This window comes from Empidonax traillii, unplaced genomic scaffold (genome assembly GCF_003031625.1).
Source record: "Empidonax traillii isolate 1590-97213 ecotype Southwest subspecies unplaced genomic scaffold, ASM303162v1 scaffold375:size1330703, whole genome shotgun sequence".
In the NCBI taxonomy this organism is placed as follows: Eukaryota; Metazoa; Chordata; class Aves; order Passeriformes; family Tyrannidae; genus Empidonax; species Empidonax traillii.
In genome coordinates, this window is record NW_020955568.1 from 1,101,471 (window position 1) to 1,127,774 (window position 26,304).

The window sequence follows — 26,304 nt, forward strand, 5'->3', positions numbered from 1 at the left end:
TGGTGAGACTCTTGGGGACAGTCCTGTGCAGGGCTGAGGGTTGGACTCACTGATCCTTGTGAGTCCCTTCCAGCTCAGCATATTCTGTTCTGTGATTCTGTAAAATTTAAATGCAAGTTTTCCCACGTATCATCTTCCAGACTGATTTCCCCCCTTTCTTTCCCAGGTTTGGCAGGTACAAGTGTGCAAAAGGAACGACTGCTGTTCTCACAGAGAACGTGGCTCACCTGGAAATCGAGGTGTTGGACGAGAATGTGCAGACCATGGACACGTCCTGAGCCCCACGGGCTGCCCCGTGGCTCAGTCTCACCCAATAAAGAAGGCTCTGCCTCCTCCTGTGTCTGTGCTGCTCATTCCTGCTCTGTGCCCAGCTGAGCCTGCACCATGGGGCTCGGAGAGTTGGTATTTCCTTTAATACTGGACTTCTTAGTTTTTTAAACAAAGGTGTTTATTTTGGAAATAATTTTTTTATTTATCTAAAAATGCACAATTGCAAAAAATTACCTTTTGAAATACATTTCCTTACAAGCACTAAGAAGTTTTATGTAGCAAGAAAGTGACCAGAGTTCTCCAGATCCTCCCAGTGAGCTGAGCTGCCCTGGAAGCCGCTGATCCTCCTCGTGTTGCCCCCAGGACAGCTGCAGTGCAGGGGCAGGCTCAGCTCACACCTGAGGGCCGGGTGTAAATTAACCAAGCCGGTTGGCATGGGAATGGTGGGAGCAATTTGGTGCCTCCACGACCTTCTCCTGCTGATTTGAATGTCCTGACTCTCCTGAGAGCAGCGCCCTCAGCTTTCTGCTGAGAAGCCTCAGTAAATGACACCTTGCATTAATGATGCCAACCTTATTCACAGCAATTAATGGCTTTTCTTGGTACCCTATAAAAACATTCCCAAATTTGCTAGGAGTAGCTGAAGACGGCACTGCGGTTTTCCTTTAAGTAGAGCAAATTAGGTTAAAAAAAATCCACTAAAAGCATATATATGTATGTAACCCTAGCCCTAATCTTAGTTCAAAAAAAATTAAGGATTTTAAGCTTTCCTTAAAAAAAAAAAAAAAGAGAAAAGGCCCAGGCTGCATTTGAACTGTCACACACAAATCCACAGCTGGCACGAGCCCCGGCACTCGTGGGAGCGGCTCAGGCTGAGGGGTTTCCTCAGGAACTCCGAGTGCAGCCCCGCTCCTCCCAACAGGCACATGGAATGGAAACACTGGAACGTGAATCCACGGCTGTTCCTAAAGCAGGGAATATTTCCATCGGCAGTAATGAAACAAATCATTGATTCAATGAATGAATTTAGCTGTTGACAATTTTCATGCAGTTAGAGACGATGACTCCTTCAGATCAGGCTGAGATTCATTGACATTCACATTCTGTAATGAGCTTTCACAGTTTGAGGGACGGGGCTGATCCTATGCAGAATTCCATACACAGAGCATTTCATTTATTTTTTAAAAAATTTTCCAAGTGTTTAAAACACTGCTGAAGTTCCACTGATAGTACCCAATGTACTATTGAATGTGTAAAAGTCTCTGCACCAAAATCGAACTGGCTTCGATCAACACTGGTTTTAAACAAGAACCTGGAGGCTGAGAAGAGCCATTCCCAAAGGGAAAATGAGGGTGAGGAGCAATTCTCTGCAGGAGCAAAGCTGGTTTGGGTTTGCTTGGCATGTTTGGCTTCTTTTCCCCAGGCTCATGTTTAACTCATCTCTGACAGAGAAATGCATCAGCAAAATACACAAAGTTTACAATTAAAAAAAAAAAAAAAAAGAAAACCCAAAGTGTTTCCCACCCCCCAACCCTTCCCAGTTTCTAAGTCTGAAGAGGAGGGAATTAATAAAAACACATAAATGGCTGCTTTAAAATACACCAAGTAAAAACTGAATTTGCTATTAACCATTTGCAGAAGAGGCAAAGTAGCAGTTATACAAATTACACAAAATCTACGGTAATTCTTACATTAGTATAAAGTGATTTCACTGAAGGAATTATTTCAGTATTTCACATTACAGTTAAGAGAGAAGGTCTGGCAAAGGCCGAGCCCTCGGTAATATCGGCTATCCTAGATTACACACGACAGTTTTAAGAAAGGACCCTTAAATGATCTACATCCGTAACGTTATTGGCCTTAAAAATAAAAAATAAAAGAATCACTTGCAATACCTCACAGAATCTTCACGTTAAAGCACGACCACCTGTAAGAGTCCTTGTCAAATAACCTGCAAATGATGGAGCCTCTGCTGCGAGTGCTCAACCTCCCACCTGTGTGACCTGGCACCAGTCGCTTTCAGCTGAGAAAAGGATTCAAGTAAGACTGAGCTGTGCTGGCTCCGTGTGCTCATGTGCTCGAGGTCCACACGTGCATTTGTTTGGCTATTTGGTGCACGTAACCGATGTCAGGCCGCTGATCTGGGTCGGGGTATATGCACATGCTGACCAGCTCCCGCAGCTGCAAGACAGGACAACAGCACAGAGGGAATGAATCCACTGCTTCCCGACTGGGAGAGGCTCCAGATCGTCTGCCCGGGCTCTGCAGGCCAGGCCGGGAGCTGGAGCCTCCTGGTGCAGATGTCGAGCAGGCTGCAGGCACATGTCTCTGCCTCCTGGGTGTCCTGCCTCCAGACAGGCCGGGAAGAACCTTCCCCACCAAATCTTCACTGGGTATTTAAATCTTCCCACACCCCAGCACATTTTCCATGCCAGAGGAGCAGAGGGAGCCCGGCCCAGGAGCACCCAGCGTGTGCAGCCGGGGCTGGGGCAGAGGGAGGGAGGGAGGGAGGGAGGGAGGCACCAGTGGCCGGAGCAGGATGTGGCTGAAGGAGGGAAATCACCACCACAATGTGCCTGAGGTGGCAGGCGGGGAGGGACCTTCAGTGAAAGGGGCTCTGAGGGAAGGGGGAGCCTGAGCCGAGCTCCTGGTACAACCAACCCCAGCACCAAACCCTGCCAGCCCTGGAGTGCAGCAGTCTGACCAGCACTTAAGCATCTTAAGCTGTTGGACATGGCTGTGAGACCCTGGTGTTTCCTAAAAACCTTTGTGAAGGAGAGAGACTGGTCATTGATTATGTTTAATAAATAAAATGCAGAAGGGCTGGAGTCTCCCCACCTCCCAACCCTCTTTATTGTGCACATGAAAGATTGTAGCTTTTAATTATACAGACACTGAAAGCTGCTCGTACCCCCGAGGCACCGGGAGAAACAGCCTTGAGCCTCTGATCTTCTCACATCCTCCCAGAGCCATAGTGCCAATTATTTTAGCAGTAATTAAAAGCATGACCATACAGCTATCAAGCACACAGCTTCAGCTGCATTAACTGAATGTACTTGAGGTTTTCAGCTCTGGATGGAGGAAGGGCCCATCTTTGTTCCCACCCCAAACCTGCTTCCAGGCCCTGCCCCATTCTCTGGTGACTTTGTGACCTGAGGACAGGGATGCTGCTGCCTTTGTAACCCTGAGACCCTAAAGATTTAACACAGCCCTGATCAGCCAAGATCACCACAAGACTCCCACCAAATTAAAATGCTTAGAGCTCACCCAAGGCTGTGCCATCAGGACGTTGGTCCAGCCAGGAGCTGAGCAGCACTCGAACAGTTCTGTCCCCACAGGCAGCTCAGCAGCACCGACAGCACCGGTGGCTGAGCCTGGATCAGCAGTGCCAACCCAGACCTCCAGTTACCAGGAATCTGCTCCCAGTACAGAAAACCAGTCCTGGCTGCAGTCCCAGCTCCTCCTCCTGCTACCAGCAGCACAGAGCTGCTCCCAGGAGGATCTGGCCTGGTGAGCCACAAAGAGGAAACACCCCGAAAGCCACGGTTCTGCCCCGAACACTCCACCTTGTTCCTCTGAACCAACCTGCACAGCTGTACCACACTGGCTGCTGTTGATGGTGCAGCCCTGTTCTACCCCTCACAGGACTGGAGCTGCTGGCTGTTTCCCTGGGCAGCAGAGGAGCTGCAGCCACAGGCACAGACTCTGCCAGCATCCCGTGAATAGTGCATGAACCATCTGGAGCCGAGTTCTCCGGGACCCGGCGCTCTGAGCTGCAAACCAGCCTCTCACCCCGCACTGGATCACTGCACTACACACACTCTTTAGCACTGCCAGAGGGAAGCAAACAGACAGTAATTGTACAGACAGGAAACACATCTGTCAACTTACACTAATTCCTGCTGCCAGCAGGCACGTCTGAGTGAAGGAGCCGCACAGCTCGGCAGAGGGACCGGCGGGGCCGGGGCTGCCTCGGCAGCTCGGGGGGAAACGCACAAATGCATTTACAGACTGGCTCTCAAAGCACCGTTTGGCACCAGAGCCTTGGTGAGGAAAAGCGAAGCCAAACTCAGCGTGTGGCGTGGGGCCCCTCCCAGGGTGGGGGCCAGGCCGGCTCTCCCGCTGCACTGGGATTGCCCAGGCATCCTGCCCCGCTGCTCAGGACTCGAGATGGAGTCAGACAAAAGCCCCACAGGATACAGTGAACATTTAAAATTCCATTACCCGTTTCCTTTCAAATAGCAGGCAACTGTAAGGAAGGAGGAGGTAAGGAAAACCAGCTGCTTTGTGGAGGTAAGGGAGGAAAGAAGCAAAGCCCTTCTGAAAGGCCCTGAGGAAGCCCAGGGCGTGTCTGCAGCTGCAGGGACAGGGCCGGGGGTTTGTGCTGAGCTTCAGAGGCTGCTCCCACCCCTCTCCTTCAGATGCACAGCCTTGAAAAGCCCCAGTGCAGCTGCTGTAGAGATGCTTATTGCATTAAACTAAACGGCTTTTCTGCTCTTTTTCTTAAAAAGAATCCTTCCCCCCTTCATTACACACTGTTCATAAACAAACATTTCAGTGCTGGTTTATGGAATGTTGTTTTAAGGGAAAGGAAGCAAGGAGAGGGCTTTCCCACGGCTCACTGCTGGTCTCTGCCAGCGCCCCAGACTCAGTTCCAAAATATTCCTCATGTTAAGAAACCCTTTTTTGTCTTGATTTAGCTTGCCAATGTTCAGCCATCACAACAGCTGTTTCCTCAGCCAGGTAGCCAGGAGCCCCAGGCACCCCCCCTTCTGCCCTGGATGGGGCTGTTCCTCCTCCCAGGTTCCCTCTCCCCGTGCCAGAAGGAACTTCACTGCACCCCCACCCCATTCCCCTGCAAACACACTCCCCATTTACCTTTTCAGAATAATGTTCAGCTGGAAGAGGTGGGTAGTCACATTGCTCTATTTTTTGGCAAAGAGAAAACAGGTTCATTTTATCTCCATAGAAGGGACTCTGCAGAGCTGCCATCTGGAGAGAAAAAACCAGGAAACATTTCAGAAAGGCAAAGGATTTGAGAGCCCTCAGTGCTGCCGGTTTGCAAGAGCCAATTCTGTTCTCTGCCAGTGAGCAAGGGATGCTGCTGCTCCCAGACTGCCCCCAGCCCGTGCTGATCCAGGGTCCCCACAGCTCTGCAGCCCTGGCAGGGCTGGTGCCAGGCACTGCTCTGCTTCCCAAGGAAAAAACCCAAGAAATAGGATGCTTGGACCACTGAGAGCATCAGTGAGAACCCAACTGGCTCTAAGCCAACTCTGAAACCCTCTCAAACAATCATCTCTCTAAATCTGTGGACATTTAGCTACTTAGAATGCAAAGAATCTTACAGGCAAGAGCAATGTACTTCAGCCTTTAAAAAACAAAACCTCAAAACACACCTCTCTCCTGCCAGAAATGGGCTATTTATAAAAGAATATCCCAGGCAGATTTGGGAACCAAACAACTGACAATGTTCCTGATCAGTCTGGTCTTTTCCCCTTCCAGTCCTGTGTTACAGCTCCAGCACTGGCACCTTCAGCAGTGCCACGGCAGCCCCAGATAACCAGGCTGATCCCCCAGGAGAGCCACGGGAGGCTCTGGGGAACAACTGAGATGTGTCTGTGCCACGCTGGAGTCTCAGCAAGGAACTGCATCTCAGTGTGCAAAGCCACGAGGGCTGTGAGTTCCCAGCCAGTGTCTGCTGATGGCAGAGCAGCACCCTCTGCTCGTGTTCCCACGCAGGGCCTGGAGCTCGGGGGTCAGAGCAGCCTCACCCAGCACAGCAACACCTCCTGCTGAGGAATTCCTGCTGCCTAACTGGGGGTGTTACCCCTCTGTTTAGATCTTTTAAACTGTTTCCTGACCAGCCCCATCACCTGGCCTTGCTTTTCATCCCGAGGCCAGCTGAAGCTGCTGCTTCTCCCTGCGGCTTTGCCGGGTTTTCTGATGATGATTAGTCTGTTGCTCATTACCCTGCGCGGTGCTGACACACAGCGAGCTCCCAGCAGAGTTAGAGCCAATACCAGCCCCTGCAATCTATTACCTGCACTTAGGAGCCAAGATTGATGGGTTCTGAGGGATCTGGTGACAGACAAATGGTTTTGATTAGGACAGGGTTGGAACTGCTGGGTCTGGGCTGGTTCCCAGCAGAGGACGTGGCTGGGCAGGGGCCCTGCAGGAACGGGCTGTGGGTCCCACCAAAACCTCAGTGCCATCAACACACACCCAGGAGTCGAGCAGTGCAGGACACACCAGCAGAAACTACCCTTGCTTTAAATCACCAGCCTGCCTTTTAAAGGATTTAAAGTTCCTACGTTTCTTCCTCACTCCTCACCACTACCAGTAGTAACCTAAGCTACTCCTCGTGAACCTACAGCCCTGAGGGGCTCCCAAGGACCCCAACGTCAGGTGAGAATGTTTGGAAGGTTCTAAAGGCAAGAGGTGAAGTATCACTGTTGCTTCACTACTGTCAGAAACAGGCAAACCAGTGGGAGAAAAATTACAGTCCAATTAGAGCCTCCAGTCTCCAATTAGGACTGATGGCAAACTGCTCTCAGTGGGTTCAAACAACGCAGAGAGCCCAGCACACAGGGCTGTGCCAAGCACAGCACTAATGGGGGAAAGGGGAAAGCACAGCAAGGGTTAAACAGGGCCTGCAGGATCTCAGTACAAACACCACTAATGCAGTGAGGTTGAGAGGGATTTTCCAGTTGCTGTTCCTTTTCCATCCCAGGGCTAGTTAAGCAGGGATGTGCCAAAGGGAGGAATGGGAAGGAAACGGTGGGGTTTGGGAGGGTAAATGCAGGGAATTAAAGTGGAAAGAGGGCACCCAGTGGTAACCAGAGCAGGGCCATCACCACAGGCACTCCAAGTGTCTCACTGAGTGCAGTTTGTGATGAGCTGGGGTTTGCTGCTGACATTTTGATTAGAGCAATTACCCCAGGCCTGGCAGATCCCCCGGCCAAGCCCCACCACGCAGCACGACTGGTTGGAATCCCTGCTACTGCTTCCACTGATCATCTTGCCACAACTGCTGAAGTCACTGCTTCTAGCTACATTCTGGGAATTAACAACTTATTTTTATCCCCTCCAAGTTATCTTGCTGACAGACATCTACAGGAAGTGAGGGATGAAGACAGTTACTACTATATTGATAAGATTTAATAAAAATCACTGTGTGATTATCAATGTCAAAGTTAAGTGGTGCTATGTGGCATCATGTCCCAAAGCCCTCAATGTTCCCTAAGTGGATTCCAGCGGACACGCCTGTCTCTGAAGGCAATTTGTACGTTAAATCTCTGCAGCTTATCTGCACAATCTATCTGGAGAAAGATCAGAAGTGACTCATACCCAAACAAGCATCCCCCTTCCTTACTTCTTAAGCCAAATGGAAAAACATTCTCCTTGTAAGAAATCAGTGCAGATAAAACACAGCTCCTTCAAAGGCACACAAATCCGAGGTTTAATTTTTGAAATTCTAGGAAGTTTAAGAAGTCAAGTAGCTGTTTAACTGCTGAACACAGAATTGGTACCTGTCAAGTCTTCCTTGGAATCTGCAAGATCTCACAGCTCCTGTTCCCGAAGTTAAGCCTCACCTACGTAGGAAGGAAATCCAAAAACGCTTCACACGCCAAACCTCTCAGATATTCCTGTAGTACTGCTACTCCTACCAGAGAATTCTGTTCAGTGTGCAATTAATTCAGCTGCCTGAAATACAAGGAGTACCAAGACTCCTGTGCCATAAGGGGACCATATTGCCTGCAACAAAAACATATCTTAGCACAACGCTAAATATTTCTCTCTGCATAAATCTGGAATTCCATCTCCAGGAGCTCAGCCTGGGAGGGACCCTGGCACTGCAGCAGCACCTGGGACTGGAGCCCACCTGGGCCCACCCTGCCTGCTCCTGGCAGAGCTGGCCAGGCCAGCCCCCCCCAGCAGGGCCAGTCCTCACCTGGAGCCTGCACTGGGAATTCCTCCTCAAGCCAGCACAACGAAGTACTGGGAGGTCAGACTTCCTTCCCTCTGTGCCCACAGCTGAAACTCTAAATCAAACAGCACCAGCAGACCCAGGTACACACACCTGTACTGCTCTGGTACCACTGCAGCCAACGCTGGCACTGTGCCCGGCTCCGGGCACCCACGGGTGTCACCAGGAGCAGCTTTTGGACCCCACTCCAGTCCACAAACGCTCCTGGGCCCACTGTGCTGCTGGAGTGGAGCCCCCCGGGGTCTGCAGTGCCTTCAGCAGGGTCTGATGGATCCCTCCCCTGAGTTCCCAGCCCAGCCTGTCCCTCAGCAGGTTCACCCCCCTGGAATTTCCCACCTGCAGCAGCAAACCAGCCCCTCTGAACCGTGTGGCAGTGCCACCCCAGGCAGTGCCAGCCTCCCTGAGCAGGCACTCAGCTCTGGGGGAAGATGCTCTTCCCACCAGGACCCCGCAGTGCCAAGCTCTGACTCCTGCTGGGAACAGCTTCCACGTGGCAAAACCGACTTTTACACCACCTTGTCCTGCCAGGTTTGTTTGACCAACCAGCTGAAGTGCAGGCTTAGCCAGAGTATCTTCCACATCTGATGTGCTCAGAAAAACAATTCCATTTCTCTAATTCCATGTGGTTACAAGAAGTTGTACTGAGAAGCAAAATGTCACCAGTTCACATAATTTGTTATCCAAAGAGGACATGAGCAACATTCTTATTACTAAATATCCCAGGGATTTTTAATCCTCTGGGCTGGAATAAAAGCTTTCTAAATGTTGACATGCACTTCCACTTGTATTCGAAGATCCATTAAAAAAAAAAAAAGATTTAGATTAGATTATAAATGAGTACAAGACTGTTCAATACCCTTTGATCCCTGCTAAAAATGAAATCACAAAACTGAATGCACTGTTATAAAATCATAGCACTTATTTTCAAAAACATGTACCAGCTTTAAAGAACAAGTTGCACACTGGGCAGTTCACCTCTGGGTCTGTGCCTGGAGCTGTAACACAATGCACAATTAGAAAAACTTCCACCCATAGGCTAATAGTTAAAGACCCTGATTTCACATTACATAAAAACTCTTATTTTTCTTTACTGAAAGCTCCCAGAATTAAAACACTGCAATTGGTCAGAATGGATTCTGAGAAACCAGTAGCTTGCATTCAAATGGATTTGCTATTTTGAAAACAAAAGCAGTGTTCAGGAGACACTCTGACTGTGCTGCCCTAACAGGGCTCTGCTCCCAGCAGGAAGGAGGGATGCGGCGAACTGGCTTTTCCTGGCTGCATCCTCAGCATCTGCTGTGACCTAAATTAACTTGGAGTGAGTGCTGTGCTGGGTGGCACAAGCCCTTTGTTGGTGCTCAGCCAGCACTCGGCGAGCACAAAGCCGGACAACTTTTGCTCGGGTTTCTCCAGCAGTGGCTGCAGCCAGCCCGGCCCCCGGCACTCCTGCCCGAGCTGAGGGTTCCACAAGCCCAGGGAAACAGAGAAGATACTTGCCTCGTACAACAAACAGCCCAGGGACCAGATATCAGACTTAAAGTTATAGCCGTTCTCGTGTATTCGCTCGGGGGACATATAGTAGGGAGTTCCCACTGCAAAACAAACAGAACAGGGTTATTGTCTCCCCCGGGGATGTGCAGAGCCTGTCCCACACTGCTGTCCCCACCCCAGCCGGTCACCAGCAGCCCTGAGGGCAGGGAACAGCTCCACACAGGGGCAAAAGTCTCTGCAAGAACCAGGATATCATTCCAAACTTTGTCACCCTGCTCCAACTTGCACTCGTGTCAGAAGCTGGGGGATTTCCATGTACTTCCACAAGTCTGTACTTTATCAAAAGAAATTTACTGCGCTATTTTGGACAGAAGTTACAGAAAATTATTAATGAATTCCTTACCTCAAAAAGGTTCTTTTTTAAATCCTAAATAAGTTTCAGTTGTGGTACTGAAATACAAGACATCCTGGCAGTCTCAACTACATCAAATAATCCTCAGATACATCATTTATTAAAACATCCAAGGACTGTATATGCTCTTTTCTCCTGCTTCCTCTGCTTGTCCGTCCCCTGTCAATTTTTTTTTTCCTTTTGGCATTCCAGTGTATCCTTCTCCTAATTAAAGACCTTTCCCTCACAAGATGGCAAATGTTTAATTTGCCTGTAACATTCAGTTTACAATTTCTCCATTTGAAATGCTGACTGAGACAGCTGGAGGACTAATAAGCAGCAGAAAGACAGTGCTGGAGGTGGAGGGGAAGAACAGCCACCACCTTCCCCAGCGTTCCTGAGGAGGGATCTGCACTGTGGGAAATAAATGAGTTCTGGGGAGAAAGCAACAGCCTTGAGAGGCAAAACCCAACCCCTGCCACCTGCACAGGTGACCCAGCACAGAGCTGGTCATTTATTTGGACCCCCAAGATGTTCAGCAATCAGCTGCCCTGCATGGTGAACTCAGCTCATGCTTTCAGGTCATTAAACAAGAAATTACTCCCCTTTCACTGTGAAGGTACCCTAATGAGAAGTTACATTTCTGTAAATTCTATACAAACCACAACAGAGCAAAAATAGCACATGGAGATTATTTTGTTTCCATGCTGAGGAGGAGCAAGTCAGATTGACACAGTCCCAGATCTGGCTGGGGAAGTTTAATTGCCAGTGAAAGGCCCCTGGGTATGGAAGAGACCAGAGATCTGTTAATAATTTTTAACAGACTATAGAGAGTGACTTCACAGGACACCAGGAGCAGGCAGGACTCACTCCAAGAGCCCAGCCAGCCCTTCCAGGGCTCCATCCCATGTGCACGCAAGACACACACGATGGACAGCACAGCTCTCCCAGTAATCCCCACACAGCTGCCAGACCTCTGTGCAAGAACTGACTTGGCTGGGACAGCACTGATTCATCTTCCTGATTAAAAATATGCAGCTGCAGCAGCAGCAGTGACTCATCCCACGAAGTTCTTGGACAGTTTTGGAAGCACCGGCGTGTGAGACACTTCCCCAGCTGCACCCTCTCTGTGCTGCTGCTCTTCCCACCCCGAGCTCCGGGAGCGGGGCAGGGCCAGGGGGAGCAGCAGGGCAGCCCCAGCCCTGCCCCGAGGTGCCCGTGCTCCTGTGCCAGGGCCGCTCCTGGGCTGTTATTCCGGTCACTGCGCGACCACCTCGGAGCAGGAGCGAGCGGGCTGTGTGGCCACGGCAGCCAGGTGTGCTGGGGCAGCCCCCCTGTCGCTGTGGATGATGCCTGCTTTACAGGATTCCTGCTTTACAGGATTCCTGCTTTAGATCAGCCTGAGCCCCCCTGGGTGCTCGTGCCACGGCTCGGTGCCCTCCCGCCCGGCCGGGCATTAATCTGCTCCACTACATCCCACAGCTCTGGAGCTCCCCACGCCTGAGCTCCTCTCCTGAGCCCACCCACCACATTTACCTGCCATTACCGAAGCCTTGTCGGCAAATGCACAAACAAGCAGAGCCCCGCGTTTCAAAACTGAGGCATTAATTTTTAAATAACTGTCATGATAAAAGACTGACAAGCCCAATTCTCTTCACGGCCTGTCCAGCATTACGTGGGAATGTCCCATAATGAGGCTCTTCTAGAAAACTGCACAAGGCTTCCAGTGCAATCAGTCAGGGCTCACCATTGCATCCCATTAGTCAATTTGACAAGAGCAGTCTAATCGAGACTGTTCATCTGAAACTTTCTTTGGCATTTGCCCTGCTGCAAATACAAAATATTGCTCCGATCCAGTATCACTCACCAGGAGGTAGAGCATTGCCTTTGAAGTCATAGAGGTTGCCAAACCATAGGGAAGCTCTGGCTAAGCAAGGAGCTTCCTGCTCTGCTCCTGGCAGTTGAAACACTTCACTTGACCCTGAGCCCCTTCAGCGATGCCAGAGCACCCCTGCTCCCCCTGGGCACAGCTACACGGCTACAATTAGCAGGGAAATGCTAATTATTCCCAGTTAGAACAGCAGCAGAGTCTCCTATGTCACCAGGAAAACACAGAGGCAAAGGCAGCAAAGTTATTCCAGAAATAAAATTCCAATTCCTTCTCTCTCGTGTCCAGTCTGAACTCCAGCCCCACCTGTGCACAGGTCCCACAGCTGCCCCAGCACATCCAGGGCTCACTCTGAACACAGCCAGGCTCTCCCTGCACAGGAAGATCCCGCTCAGCCCCTCTGAAAACGTTTTCCAGCTGACTCAGAGGAGCTCTGGTGCTGTCACAGGGGCAGGCTATCAGCACTGGCACACAGGAGGGTTATGTCCCTGTGCAAACACAGCTCAGCCAGCACTGATGCTCCTGTGGAACTCAGCCCTGTCTGCTCGTGAGCACAGCCAAAGGAAATGGGATTCACACTTGCAGGAGGCTCTGTCAGTCTCATCTGCTGAATCTGAGGTACCCAGGCAGGCCCCAGCAGTGGCTCTCCCACACCTTCACACAGACTGTCAGACTGACATCAGCACACAGTGTCTCCCACAGGCTCTGAGCTGGCTCAGGTCGTCTCCCAGAAGTAGAATTTAGGAATTAGCTAAAGTGAGACTGTGCTCAAAGGCACTAAGACATTAAATTCCTTCAAATCTCACTGTGAGGTACCCCCACGAATTGTTTCAAGGGGGAAAACAAACAAACAAAAAAAAGCAGGTAAAATCTACTTCTTCTTAGAAAAAAACCAATAAATATTTTGTGCATAATACTGCAGCTGTTGTTACCAGACCTGATGCCTTAAGGCTCTCTATTTTTTATTCTTACTAGTATTTAATCACACACCACCACTTAAGTCCTTACAGTTTTGTGGTTTGGTTGTTTTGGGTTTACTTGTTTTATACATGTATGTAGAACAATATACCTGCAGAAATTCTGCATCTACCTTTTCTTCCACAAACACTGTACTCAAGGCACAGACCAAAAGGCCCAAACTCCTCAAAATTCCCACAATATTGGCTGTTGACATTTTCAGTGGATTTCTTGTGTCCATTTTTTCTAACCCAGCCCTGTTTACAGCCCCTCCAAGCCCTGGGATTTTGTTTCAGATGGCAAACTGGCTTGGCAAGTAGAGGAAAGAAAAGAGGAAAGGCAAACAGACCGTTTACTAAAGAGCTCTTCAGCTGGCCCCTGGTAACCCTCCCATCCAGAAGGAACGGGTAACACCCCTGCACTCCAATCCACAGCTATTGGCAGGTTCTAGGCTGGGAAGCTTTGACTTATGTGCATCCCCCGAAAGGAAAATCTGCTCTAAGTATATTCTTGTCCAAGAATAAATAATAAATCATCTGCTCCAAAACAAGCCTACTCTGTGTAAAACTGGTTTCTTTTGGTTGCATGTTTTTTGTTGTTGTTGTTGTTGTTTCATTCTTTTTTTCCCCTCTCGTTTCTTCGAAGCGTAAAGCTAGTCAGAAGCTCTGGATAATGCCAAGTTTATGTGGCTAAAAATGGGCACTAGACCAGTTCTCAATAAAGTTATCCATTCTAACATTATTGGAAATTCTCTGCATTTATTGAAGTTTTCTAAAGTCTAAAATTAGGGAAGGAAGGGCTGCTGTAACAAGGAGTAGTTAAATTCACCCTAGGAACACCCATTACCTTTAAAACGTGAATTTGCTGGCAAGGCTTGTGAAGGAAGAGCTCTCCCCTGTGGAAAACCATCTCCTGTCTGCTCCCAAGGGAAAGGGAGAGCACAGCCCAGGTGGCTCCCTGGGAACTCCCCCGCACCCTCCGGCCCCAGCTGGTTCCTGCTGCCTCTCCCTCACGGGGGACTGGAGGTGTCCACGTTTCCCCCCTGGCAGGTGTGCCCGAGGAGGTTTTCCAGGGGCCAGGGCTCTCCCCGGCGCTCGGAGCCCGGCGCTCGCCGGCGCCTCACGAGCTGCGTACAGGCAAATCTTTCATTTTTCTTTCATTACCCCGGCATGTACTGTCACTTAATTTTTATGTATGCAATCCTTCCTGACAAATATGATCTGCTGCCTGGTAATTCATGTGACGTTCATTCTGTTCCTTGCTCTAATTACGGCTGCCGTTCCCGGCGCGGCGCTGCCGAGCCGGTGCTACACCTGTCAGCCGGGTCGGGGGCTGCCTCGTGCCCTTTTGTGCCAGCCTGATGTGAGCAAATACAGCCAAAGGAAGAAATGAGATGAATATATTTGCATAAGCTGCACACTGAATTCATGGGTCAGCAGCCAGGGAAGTGACGGCTCGGGGCGGTTGCCGGGGCAACGTGGGATGGGAAGTGCCCGCTCGGCACCGCGGCCTGGGCCGGGCACCGCGCTGGGCGTGGGGATCATCCCCCACAGACACCTACAGAATGGCTTAATTACACCAAAACCACGACCAGCCGACCTCCTGCTGCTGCAAAACCTGCATCTCTGGCAAATTACCAAAAATAAAGGAAGAAGCTTCAAGTCTGCAAATTTTGTGACTGTTGAAATGTTCTTTTTTCACGTGGATCCAGGAATCTCTGGAAATGGTGGTGTGTCCATCCCTCTCCAGCCTCAGTGCCTCGCCCTCAGTGTTCTGCACCCCATTCACCTGTTTCCAGGGCACTGTGATGTGAGGAAAGGCACAAGGGGCTGAGCTCTTCCTACTCGAGCTTTCTCAATTAGGAGAGAGCAGCCCTGCTAAAGGTCACAAGCTTGGCTTACATGTGCAGCCAGCTTCCAAGCCCCAATTTATTCTTATTAATATAATAAGTGCAGCAGTCAAACTAGATAAGATCATATAATTAGACATGATCGTATTTTGGCCTGTTGAGATGATTTGATTGTAACTTTCTGTGAAAAGGATTTATTTTCATCTATTAAGCACAGTGGGGACATATCCTAGGACAGCTTTTGATGCAAAGGGAAATCTGAAATCTCCTATTTTATGCCAGTAAACTGTAGAAATGTTCCTATTTTTTTTAAGCACACACAAAGCAAGGCAGGAATCTTCCTCCGTTGTGCACTGAGAAGCCCCAGTGTTACCGATAAGGTCTGTACACATTAAAGAGAGGATTCACCAAGACTCACCCAGTGGAGGAAACTGCACAAAACGAAGGGTGAAACAACCCTTGTGTGTTCCAAAACCAACTGAGGTCAACTGCACCAGAAGCCAAAGTTCCCTCACTGCTCTAGCACGGAAGCACCTTTGGGACCCATTAATAAAAATGGAAAATCACCTCTTAAGAGGTTACAGACACAGTCAGGAAACACTTTGTACTGTGAGACTTAAACAATGAACTGTACATACTATGGAATTTTCTGCTGCACTGGAATTAATGCTAAAGGTGAAAATGAGGGACACAACTCTGAGCTATGTGGAAGACATGAAGAAAGCTTGGACCTTTAAAGCCTAAGCTGAATTTCAAGTGGAGTCCCTTTTTGGAACAGATGAACCACGAGGGCTTTGAACACCTCACCCACCTCAGAGAGCCACAGCCCCGGTCAGGGGCTGTAAAGGTGCTGGTGTGACATTTCATTCCAGCAAGCACAGTGCAGGCAAACATGGTATTTAGAGTGGAAAAGCTGCATTTGTTCCATTTGCTAAAAATCACATGCTTACCAGGCCAGGCCTTCCAGAAAAAAATAACAAGCGAAGCTTTAAAACAGAAGATACCTATTAATGCCTATGCAGAGCATTCTGAATGCCCATCACTGCAGATCCAGGATCCACTGAATCCCACTTCTGTCACCGTCAGAGGACAGACACCACTGCTTTTGAACATCACAGCTGACAACCGCACGGCAGGGCTCGCTTAACAAGTACCAGCTTACCTAAGGAATGTGCTGCAGTGGTTTTAGAACTAAAAAACCGGCCTAATCCAAGATCTCCCAGCTTCACCACCCCTGTGGCTGTTATAAACACGTTGGCTGGTTTTATGTCTGCAAGAAGAAAAAGGTAAAAGGTCAAAGCCACAAAAGGTTATTTGGTTCTAATACTGCAATAGAAGCATTGCCTGCAGCACTCGCTGTACAAAGGGGCTGGAGCAGAACCGTGCTTCTTTACAGCTTTGATAGGCTCAATCTTCCAAGGCCTCAAGCTCTGCACAGACACAAAAATCAGAGTGTACTTCCCAGCACACGAGAAATACCAATGAGGGGAAATGTAGGAAACAGCTCAACAGAACAGAGGCAACCTCTAACTGCTGGGAATCAAAGAGAGAAGCCCAGTTCTCTTTGGGAATGCTCACTTTCCGCAGGAAACTGTACTGCCCACCACCATCCCCTCGTGCAAAGGCTAATTGCTGTTCCACATATGCATAAATTCTGGGTTCTGTACAGCCCAGTTGGTTCAGGGAGTGCAGAAATCTCTAGAACCCCAGTTTCCCAAGCAGGAACGCCAGGACTGAGCTAGAGGCTCTTCCCTCACGTCAGAGCAGACTCAGTGTGAGGGGCTCCACATTTCAGCCACCAATTACAGACCTAATTCCGGTACAATTGATAAACTGCATCAGGGGATGCATAAAGGAGCAAAAATGACATCACATTGCTGAGAAATACAGTGAGGAATTCACTCCTTCAAAGCAGCAGGGAAATAACAAGCAGCAGAGATTGCTGCCTTTTGGGATATTTGCATTTCCTGAGTCCAGTCCTTCCCAAAGCGCTGCACTGACTCTGAAAGCACCAATGTAATTTTTGGATAGAGCTCAAACTTAGGAGACAGGCTAAGACTAGAGATTCAAAAATAATTAATGAAAATAGAGAAGAGGTTATGAGAGTGTGGGACATTTTTGTATTAATATTTCAGAAAAGCCTGTGAGACAGGAAAACTCTTCTCAACTCTCTAAGGTCACAGCTAATATAATGAAGACTATTTCTTAAGAGTTCACTGTATCCAGGAGTCTCAGCATTTTATTTCTGACACTTTTCTAATGGCAAGTTTGACACTTCTACTTAATATCAGTGTCTGGAATACAAAGCAGCTCATCTTCCTAATACCACCCTCACTCGGGCCTGAATCCTCTAACAATGAGGCAGAGCCAGAAGGAGGATCCATCTCGCAGCTCCAGCCTCTCCAAACATGCACTGGCTGAACATCAGCATAATTGTTTTTGAATGCAGGCGCTTACTAATTGGAACATTATATTATTATTCAGTGAAAAGAGACTGAATTAATGTTACCTCTGTGCATCACCCTGCGGGAGTGCATGTGTTCCACTGCACTGCATAACTGCACAAAATATTTCCACACCGTCCTTTCCGGGATTAACCGTTTCTGCTTTTTAAAATACTGTGGGAGGAAATAAAGAAAAGATCAGTGAAAAAGCAACATATTTGACTCGTCCCTGGAACTGTGTTAGTCAGCTGCAGGTTGCTCGTGTATTCCACATCTGCACCTGCAAGACTTTTCTTCCGATTAGCTTTTAACTCCTCCTCCCTGTATGGAAACTTCGATGCAGTTCACTAATTACCAACTATTACGAAAAATACGCTTAAATAGGTTTGACGTTTTTGAATGGACACAATTATGATTAGCATTAATCTCCTTAATTACCTTGCAAAACATATTTAATGCCTCAAAACAACAAATGTCTCAAATATTTTGCCTTAAGAAACAAAAGACCATTAAAAACCCCCTTGTAAACATTCATTCTTGCATCCTCTATTAACAAGGACAAGGAAATCTGCTTCCCTTTTTTAAGAGATGGCCAGAGCATCAATAAAGTATCCGTGCTTCTTCTGTGATCAGGTAGAATAACATATTCTATCTCATGCATAACAGGAATACTAAATGAACTGCACTCTCTGCAGTGAGCAGAAAGACACGCCTGATCAGGAGCCACAGGGCTGGACAAAGGCCATTCTGGGGGTGTTTGGGCAGTGCCCAGCACGGGTTCCATGCACCTCTGGATGCCTGAACCTCCCAAAAGAAGGGGAATCACAACAACAGGGCACGGAGTGCAGCGTGGTGCTGCCCCTCTGCAACACTGACATCACCCTCAGCTTCCTCCAGGAACAGGTGACCAGCTGCACACCTCAGTGAAGGGCAAACACTGCAGAGCTTCAGCTGCTCCTTCCCTTCCAGCAGAACACGGCACCTCTGCCATCCCAGAGCTGCAGGGCCCTGAGTGCTCGGGGCTCCATCCTGTGCTGGATGCTGAGCCAGCCCTTCCACCACAGCATTAACAAAACACGCTCATAACACCCCTCCAGAGCTTCCAGACTGAGCCTCGTGCTCTGCCACACAAGGTGCCCCTGGATAACGGCTCGGGAATGCTGCACACCCTCCTGGCTCCCACAGCTGCCCTTCTGCACCGTGCCCGTGACAATTCCCATCTGCAGGAGAATAAAGGAAGGGAACTGTTTGCTGCCCCTTTCTGTATCTCATGCTTTCCCTCCCAGCACTGACATCTGATGGCCGCTGTCACATTTTCCATTTCATGTGAAATGCTGTTACTGGTTCGTGTTTGACTCCAGGAATGGCAAATTTTCTTTTGCAGATCAGCTGTGAAGGGGCACGACCGTGCAATTCCCCAGGCAGCAAATCTGACAGATTGCAACAGTTCCAACCCAAAACTTGAGAGCGAGCACAGGGAATTACAGAGGGTGAGGGAGAAAGTGTTATATACACAATAAAATTATTTAATTCTCAATAAAGTATTTCAGAGTGGATATGCAAGACCACAAGTGATAATTTTCTAAATGTCATGTCCAATAAGGTTCGCCTGACATTTACAAGGAAGTCCCAACTCTCAGGTGGGTTTTCCTGCAGCTCTACATCCCTCATAAATAATGCAGGCACCGGGGCGTGACAGAGACAGCCCTGGCTTTATCACCCTCACACCTCCAGTGTTGTCACTGCTGTTCCAGGGAAAATCCTCCATCAGCCTCAGCTCCCCGGGGAAGGCTGGGGGTGACTGCAAACCCCGCTGCTGACACGGAGCTGCACTGGGGGGGAGGCTCTTGTTGCCTCTTGGATTTAGAATTTGGTGGTTTTTTACCTCTTAAAAAAAAAAAAAGAACAAAAGAAAAAAAAAGGAATTCCCAGATTTGCACCAATAGAAAAACTTCATTTCTGTGACCTTGAAAAAACCAAATGCGTGTTCTCCGTGCCTGAAATGCAGAGAGAACACAGAGCAGCCAGGCAGCACTGACAGGTAGCACAGTCCTGTGCTGGGCAAGAACCTGCCAGGGATGCTCTGGAAAAGGTAACTCCTGTTAGAATGACACACAAAGCAATTTAAAAAAAATTAAATAGCCAAAGGACAAATGGACAAATGAACACAGTAAGGGATGTTTTAAACTAAAAACTGCAGATGACAGAAGAACGCAAATATTTTATATCATGAAAAGTTACAGAAGGCGGCCCAAGGGAACAGTGAGAGCTGCAGGCACAGCGAGCTCTGCGGGGGCAGCAGGTCCAGCTCTGCCCCACACCCAGCCCAGCCGCTCTCCCCCACCGAGGGCTGGAGCTGGCACCTTGGGGCTCTCCTCAGCCACTCTGCCAACTGCCTTTCCCAGCCCGCCCGCCCAGGGCTCTCCCCTGAGACGGAGCAGATTTTCCCGGGCACTGCAAATTTAGCCGTTGACTGTGGACTGAGTGGGAACTTGTTTGACAGCCTCTGGCCTAGTGCCTTGTGGCTCTGCTGGCAAAGAAAACAAATCTGTTAATAAGATATTTTAACTGTGACAACAAGGAGGAGGAGAACTTTCCAAACATTCATTTATGATAATTACAGAATAATGATGGCAAAAAACAGGTAAAACATGGAGAGAAGGTTGAGAGTGCTAACAAACATGATATAACACATCTGTTCTCACAAGGGATGTATGTCTAAAGATTAACATGTCAAAGAAAATATAAAAGCAGGTGGTAACAGCTTAACTAAAGCTGGTTTGCAGCAATACAAGTATTCCTAAGAGCAACATAAAAGAAGAACAAGTACTTGAAACATTTTCTCAAACCCAAATCCCCATTGCAAAGAAAGTCAATACGCTTCCTTGAATGTCTTCAGAGTGGCAGACAGACAATGTGAACAGTGAACCCAACAGTAATTAAATGCCCCCATCAATCACAGGCTGAGTAAATCAGCCCTGCAAACAGCACTCATGTCCCACCAATCACAGACCCTGCTCCCCTCTGAGCTGTGACCACAAGCTCATGGCACGGCCTGGGGTACTTAAAATGCCCCCAGACACTGGTTCAGGTCTGGAAACACCCCATGGGTGTGCAAAGCTGCAAGAGGAGAACAAAAGTGTTTCTAGCCCGGCTGTGCCCCCCCCAGCCCGTGTGTGCCTGACCCTGGATGTCTGAGGCACCTTGGGGATGGACACATCCCTACCTTAATCATCTGGGAGAGGTCTCCGGCATCAGCCAGCTCCAGGACAATGTTCAGCTCGTTGTCTTCAATGAAAGAGTCCAAATACTTGATTATATTGGGGTGGTTCAGTTGCTGCAGACAGAGAGAATGCAGAGGAACACTCATGTGCTGTGGCAGTGACACCTCCAGGACACACCACCCACACCCTCTGCATCTGCTGAGCACAGCCGCGACGGGCACAGCCACACATCGGCTCAGGCACAGCCGCGACGGGCACAGACACACATCGGCTCAGGCACAGCCTTGATGGGCACAGCCTCAATGGGCACAGTCACACACCGGCTCAGGCACAACAGGCACAGCCACAGCCGCCACGGGCACAGCCACACACCGGCTCTGAGTCACCACACACACCCCCTGAAGGAACAGCCCTTCTCACCAGCACAGCACAACAAAGGTGCCTCGAGCAAAGAGTAACCCGACCCAAACACTGTGACACAACCCTTTCTGTTGCAAAGTTGCAGAATATTTAAGAACAGTGTCCTGAAAGAGGTCTTGTTAAGCAATAACTGATTTTTTCCTCCCCTATTAATTATAAACAAACCCCAACTGTTGATTACAGTACTCCTCGGGGTCTCTTTGCCCCTTAGAAGAACAAAATTACATTAAAACTCTGACAGAGGAAAATAATGCACAACTTGCACACACCACTTTATTTTTCTGATTATTTATGCTTTTATAAGGTTATATATTTATAAGCTTTATTTGCCAACCTGAAAACAATTTTTTTTCTCAAAAGAAACAAAAAAAAAAATGGGCAAAAGTCATTATAAAAATCCTTACCTTCAGGAGGTCAATTTCCTTAATGCAATCTTGCCTGGCCTTGGCATCCATCATTTCAAAAATCTTCAAAGACAAAAACATACAAGATAAAAATGAAACAACAACAAAAAAAGTACTTTTAACAAGCAGTTGGTCTTTCCTTCCCCATCTTGTATATCCTCTACAGTAATGAGCATTCACACAATCCCCAGATCAAATAAAGATCAATGTTTTCTTTATTTTGAAACCACTACAGGGCTAACATTGGGGCAAAGCTATTTTTAGAACCTGTAGGCAACACTCTAAGCAGCCCGGAAAATAAAGACACTAGTTTGTGAATGTACTGTCGTGATTTTCATTCCTTGAGTTACTATTAATTTCATATAGAAAATAAAAGACAAAATGTTGACTTTTCTCTTTTTAACAGATACAGCCTCCACTAATTTCTCTGTTATAATTAACAATAACATTGAGCATTAATATTCATTTTGTAACAATCAGAGAGTAAGTCACTAGAAATAAGTGTTTAGAGGGTCTGCTGAAGGATTAAAGGGAAATCTCAAACAAAATGCTGTTCTGGACTCTGCCCAATCCTTTCAGCCAAGTTACAAATCTACACTGCTGGCAACCAAGTCTTTTAGAAACTCTTCTAAAATTCCCCAAGCAAGCTCAGGCACTTCTGCCTCTCGTGCTCCGTGTTCCCATGGCCGAGCTGTGTCACCACGGCAGGATCCCGCAGGCCAGAGGGCCTCACCTCATTCCTTCACACACATTTCAGTACAACCTCACTTTGTAAAGAGTTTTAAATATTCAATGTAAAATCTGTTTACTTTACAAAGAGGTGAAATTTAAAATATGAAATTGCACTACTGCTACATAACTCTGGTTTGGGAACAGAAACCCACTCCAGGGTGCAGAGGGACAAGGACCTGCAGTGCAGTTCTCCGACTCCAAGTGGCCTGTGCAGGCCCCTAAACCATTCCCATCCTGCTCCCACGCAGACAGCGAGCTCAGTGCTCACCTGAACCTTCTTCAGTGCCACCGGCTTCCTGTCCAGCAGACAAGTTGCTTTGTAGACCTCGCTGAACTGGCCTCGCCCGATCTTCTTGTCGATCTGGAAGTCTGCCAGGGTGCAGCGGTACGGGAACGCCGTCAGGTGCCTCTGTGGGGCCGGGGAGAGGGTCAGTCAGTGAGCTGGGCTGGGCTGACACCCTCCCGCTCTCACCCACGGGCACCGTGGAACCCTTGCTTTGCGTGTAAATAGCTAATTAGTCCCACACTGCTGTCCCTCGTTACAGCCTCTCAGCAGCTCTCCCTGCCTGTGCCGAGCAGGCCCAGGTGAACACCCAGGCAGGCAGGGAGCATGCACTGACCGACTGGGAACTGCTCCCCAGAGCCAGCCTGCTCTGCTCCACAATCAGCACCACTGCCAAACAATGCTTAAAGAACAAATTATGGACATCAATTACTCAAAACTACCACACGTGCCAAGCAGAACGCTTCCAAAGCTTCAGCACTCGAGCCATTTCAGTTTGCACCAAACCCACAGAAACAGAAGTGGAGGTGTGGAAGGGCTTCCCAGGGATGAGCCATCACTCCCACCTCACCCCTGAGCACACAGTCCCAGCACAAGTGTCCCGGGAGAGCAGGCTGGGAGCTGGATGTTTGAGGAGATGACTATTCCCACCACTGTCACTTCCCACCACAGAAGGAGAGGCTGGAATTAAGATTTAAAATGCAGGGAAAACTGTCCAGCATTTTTTGTCAGCCCCATACGAGACACTGCGTGGGTCTCTTCCAGTGGATGTTTATTTTGATAAGTAAATAAGTTTGGATTTCTTTTCTTTGCAACAGCAATAAAACAGAGCACTACTCAACATGAATAAAGAGCATCCATCAGGCATTTCAAAATGCCTTCAGATTTCAAGGTGCATTGTGCTACTCTGAACAAAGCTGTAAAATTCAGTGTTTTAAAGAGAACTGACCAATAAAATTCCCTAAATAGCAATTTCTGACCCACAAACTCCATCAGTCAACCAAGACAAGCTGGTTTGAAACTGTCACCTTTAAAGCACCGTTACCACAACAAACAGAGGAGCAATGCCCACAGTGGAAGTTCATACTCAAAAACCCACTTCCATTTGATAAATGCTGACAATACAGAGATCAGGCAGTGGAAGACCACCAAGTGGGTTTGGTGTCACCTCCCCCTCCTCTCCTGCAGCCCAAGGCTGGCTGTGGCCAGAGCTCGCCCTGCACTCCCACACCATGGCCTGTGGCAGCCCTGGGAACTGCCTGGGGATGGAGCTCTGTGAAGGGAGGGAGCTGCTGCCAACCCCAGCACTCCGACAGCTCTGAGCTCCAGCACAGACAAAATGCAATCCCCTAACCCCCAGCCAAGGCCTGTTCATTCAGCAGGCACACAACTGGAGATGAACTCCAGGCTGTCGTGGTCACCAGCTGCCTCACTTGAAGTTCCCTAAAAGAGCAAACCCCCTTCTCTTCGGATGAAGCGACACTTCAAGGAACTGTTTGTGACACGCCAAGGCCACAGGTAAGATTTTCCATCTCTCACCACGAGCATTTCAACAGTCTCATGGCATGAGAAGGAGGCGGTGCTGGGGGCAGTGCTGGGTGATGCCTGCACACCTCAGCTGATGTGTTCTGGCACCCCCAGCACTGCAGCTGCACATTTACATATGCAGTGACCCAGATTTGCATTTGCTACCACAACCTATCAGACCCAATTAAAGTAACAGAGCCTTCCTAGAGGGAGAGGCTGTTTGATTGCAGCACAAACCAGGAATCCTCCTCAGGTTACACCAGGCACACCGGAGAGCTCCCTGTTGATCACAGGCCGTTTCCCCTCGTGTTTAAACTCACCCTTCCCTAATGCTTTACTGTATATAAAGGGAAGCAGGAAACTCTGCCAAAAACTGTTATAAGGACACAAAGAATACCTAAGAAACGTCTACCTCCTCAGAGCACCATCCCTATAATCTGGCCTTATGTACATCTCACTTATTTCACAACTGCTGACATGGGGAACCCCACTGTTCTCACACCCTTCTACAATTAACCACCACAGTTTTTCATAAAGCTGTCAAAGAACCAACCCCTATTCATTCCAACAACCCACAATCCTTATTTCTGTAAAACTCAGAGTTTTCATGTACATAAATTATGTGTAAAATTAGATACCACCACCACCTTCAAACCTGCCCATCAAAAACACATTTTCTCATTGTCAGGACTGATTCAGGCCCAGGTTTGCAAGAGTGCAGCAAAATCGAACCTCTGGCTCTGCAGGTCAGGTCTCAAGGCCAATGATGGAGCTTGAATTAAAAAAAAAAATAAAAAGAAAAAAAAAGGGGATTAAAAAACCAAACCAAAAGAGCTCCAACCACTGGACACTATGAAAACAGGACTGTTTGCACATTTCTGTTCCCAGGGCAGATGTAGGAAGGGGAAGAAATTGTTTTGAGACAAAGGCTGTTCTCTTCATCCACACAATGAAGGCTCATTCTTCTCCTGTTCCATAAAAAAAGAAATAAAAAGCCAAAGATCAAAGTCAATTAATTCCTCATTCGAATAAAAAGGCCATTCATTTTTAAGCAGAAATGCAGAGATTATTCCAAGAACAAGCTCTTCTGGGCATCTCCTCTGGCAGACACGTGCTCTGTGAGACGGAATCTCTGATGCCAGAGCCCAAATTCCAAAGCTGGCAAGAGCTGGAACAGCAGCCCTTGTCACGGTACTTGAGGGAGAAGTTTGCCAGGCTTTTACCCTCAAATCTTGAGGTATTGCAAGAATTTCAGCAACACAGAATTAGTAAGGTCTTGTAAAAAATCCTCTGGCACCAGAGGCAGCTGCACAGACTGTGCAGGAGGAACAGCCAGGCCAGACTTCACACCAGACATTGGACACGGTCCCCTCCGAGAGCACACGTGGGACACCCCTGAGCACATTTCTGTTTGTTGTTCTTCGTGAGCAGTTGTACAGCTCACAGTCTGGATTTTGGGATAAGCAAGAATAAGAAAAACCAGCTCTGTAGAAAGACTCTCAATCTCCAGAGCAATCAGTGCGTGGCCAATAAATTCACCTCTTTGCAGCGACTTCAGATCCAGGGAAAACCCGGACAGCCCAAGAGAGGTGTGGGACAGCTCTGCCTGCAGCCCCAACCCCTCCTGTGGGGCCCAGAGGTGCCCTGGGAACAAACCCAAAGCATCAGGAAACACTGACCTGTGCAGAGCCAGGGCTGCCCAAGCGCTGCCCACAGGGGAACCCACGCCTGGGGGAGCTGCAAGGGGAACATCCCTGCTGATGGCACAGCACACAGACCCCCAGGGCTGCCTCAGCTCACAGCAAAGTCAGTCGTTTCAGTGCTGGCTGGCACGGGGAGAGCAGGCACCAGTCAGCAGCCTGCACAAATGGCTACAAGGTCACACTTAGATCACTTGTAATCAGCCTAAAAATCGTTGAAGATGGGTTCACCAACAGTTAAAAAGTCAGACACCACGATCTTCAGATGCCAATAAAAGCATCTTTCCTGTAGAGCCACGAAATGAAATATTCTTTAGAAGAGTAAAAATGTACTCGCCCAATTAATTTTCTGAAATCTCATTAAAAAATTTAGCCCGACTAAGTCATACACTTCTGACCTGAATTTTAATTATCTTTACGCTGGATATAAGGTTTTTTTTCTGATATTTGCAATGCATCATTAATTTTCAAGGAATGGCTTCCCTGCTTCTAAAGTGCATACTTCATCTGAATGACATTTACTGTAAGTAATTTCACCTTTAAAAGACATCTGCAGCAGGACTGGGGGAGCTTCAGCCCCTCCAGTACAGCACACACATCCCATAAGCAATGATTTACCATCAGCATCGGTGTATCAAACCTTCTCAGTGTCCCAAATTACACACCTGCCTCCACTCAGTAATGCCTGCCTGAAAAGAATTTTGCATACTTTGAGGCTGGAATTCCAGTGTGAATTT

At 48.4% G+C, this 26,304-nt stretch overlaps 2 protein-coding genes across 3 annotated transcripts in view; one reads left to right on the plus strand and one right to left on the minus strand.

Annotated features, from left to right (window-relative positions):
- Nucleotides 1-346, plus strand: part of PSMB7 (proteasome subunit beta 7) — an 18,668-nt gene extending 18,322 nt beyond the window's left edge. The window contains exon 8 of the mRNA XM_027892940.1: nucleotides 167-346. Coding sequence (XP_027748741.1) covers nucleotides 167-278 — 112 coding nt within the window. The 3' untranslated portion in view covers nucleotides 279-346. The remainder of the gene's footprint in view (nucleotides 1-166) is intronic.
- A 992-nt stretch (nucleotides 347-1,338) lies between these two features.
- Nucleotides 1,339-26,304, minus strand: part of NEK6 (NIMA related kinase 6) — a 44,939-nt gene continuing 19,973 nt past the window's right edge. Inside the window, exons 3-10 of one of the 2 annotated variants that reach the window (XM_027892939.1) lie at nucleotides 22,326-22,466; nucleotides 21,326-21,388; nucleotides 20,504-20,614; nucleotides 17,343-17,451; nucleotides 15,996-16,103; nucleotides 9,755-9,849; nucleotides 5,149-5,262; nucleotides 1,339-2,451 (exon numbers count right to left, since the gene is read on the minus strand). In XM_027892939.1, the coding sequence (XP_027748740.1) occupies nucleotides 2,341-2,451; nucleotides 5,149-5,262; nucleotides 9,755-9,849; nucleotides 15,996-16,103; nucleotides 17,343-17,451; nucleotides 20,504-20,614; nucleotides 21,326-21,388; nucleotides 22,326-22,466 (852 nt within the window). In that variant the 3' untranslated portion in view covers nucleotides 1,339-2,340. The remainder of the gene's footprint in view (nucleotides 2,452-5,148; nucleotides 5,263-9,754; nucleotides 9,850-15,995; nucleotides 16,104-17,342; nucleotides 17,452-20,503; nucleotides 20,615-21,325; nucleotides 21,389-22,325; nucleotides 22,467-26,304) is intronic. The other variant, XM_027892938.1, reaches the window with a different exon arrangement.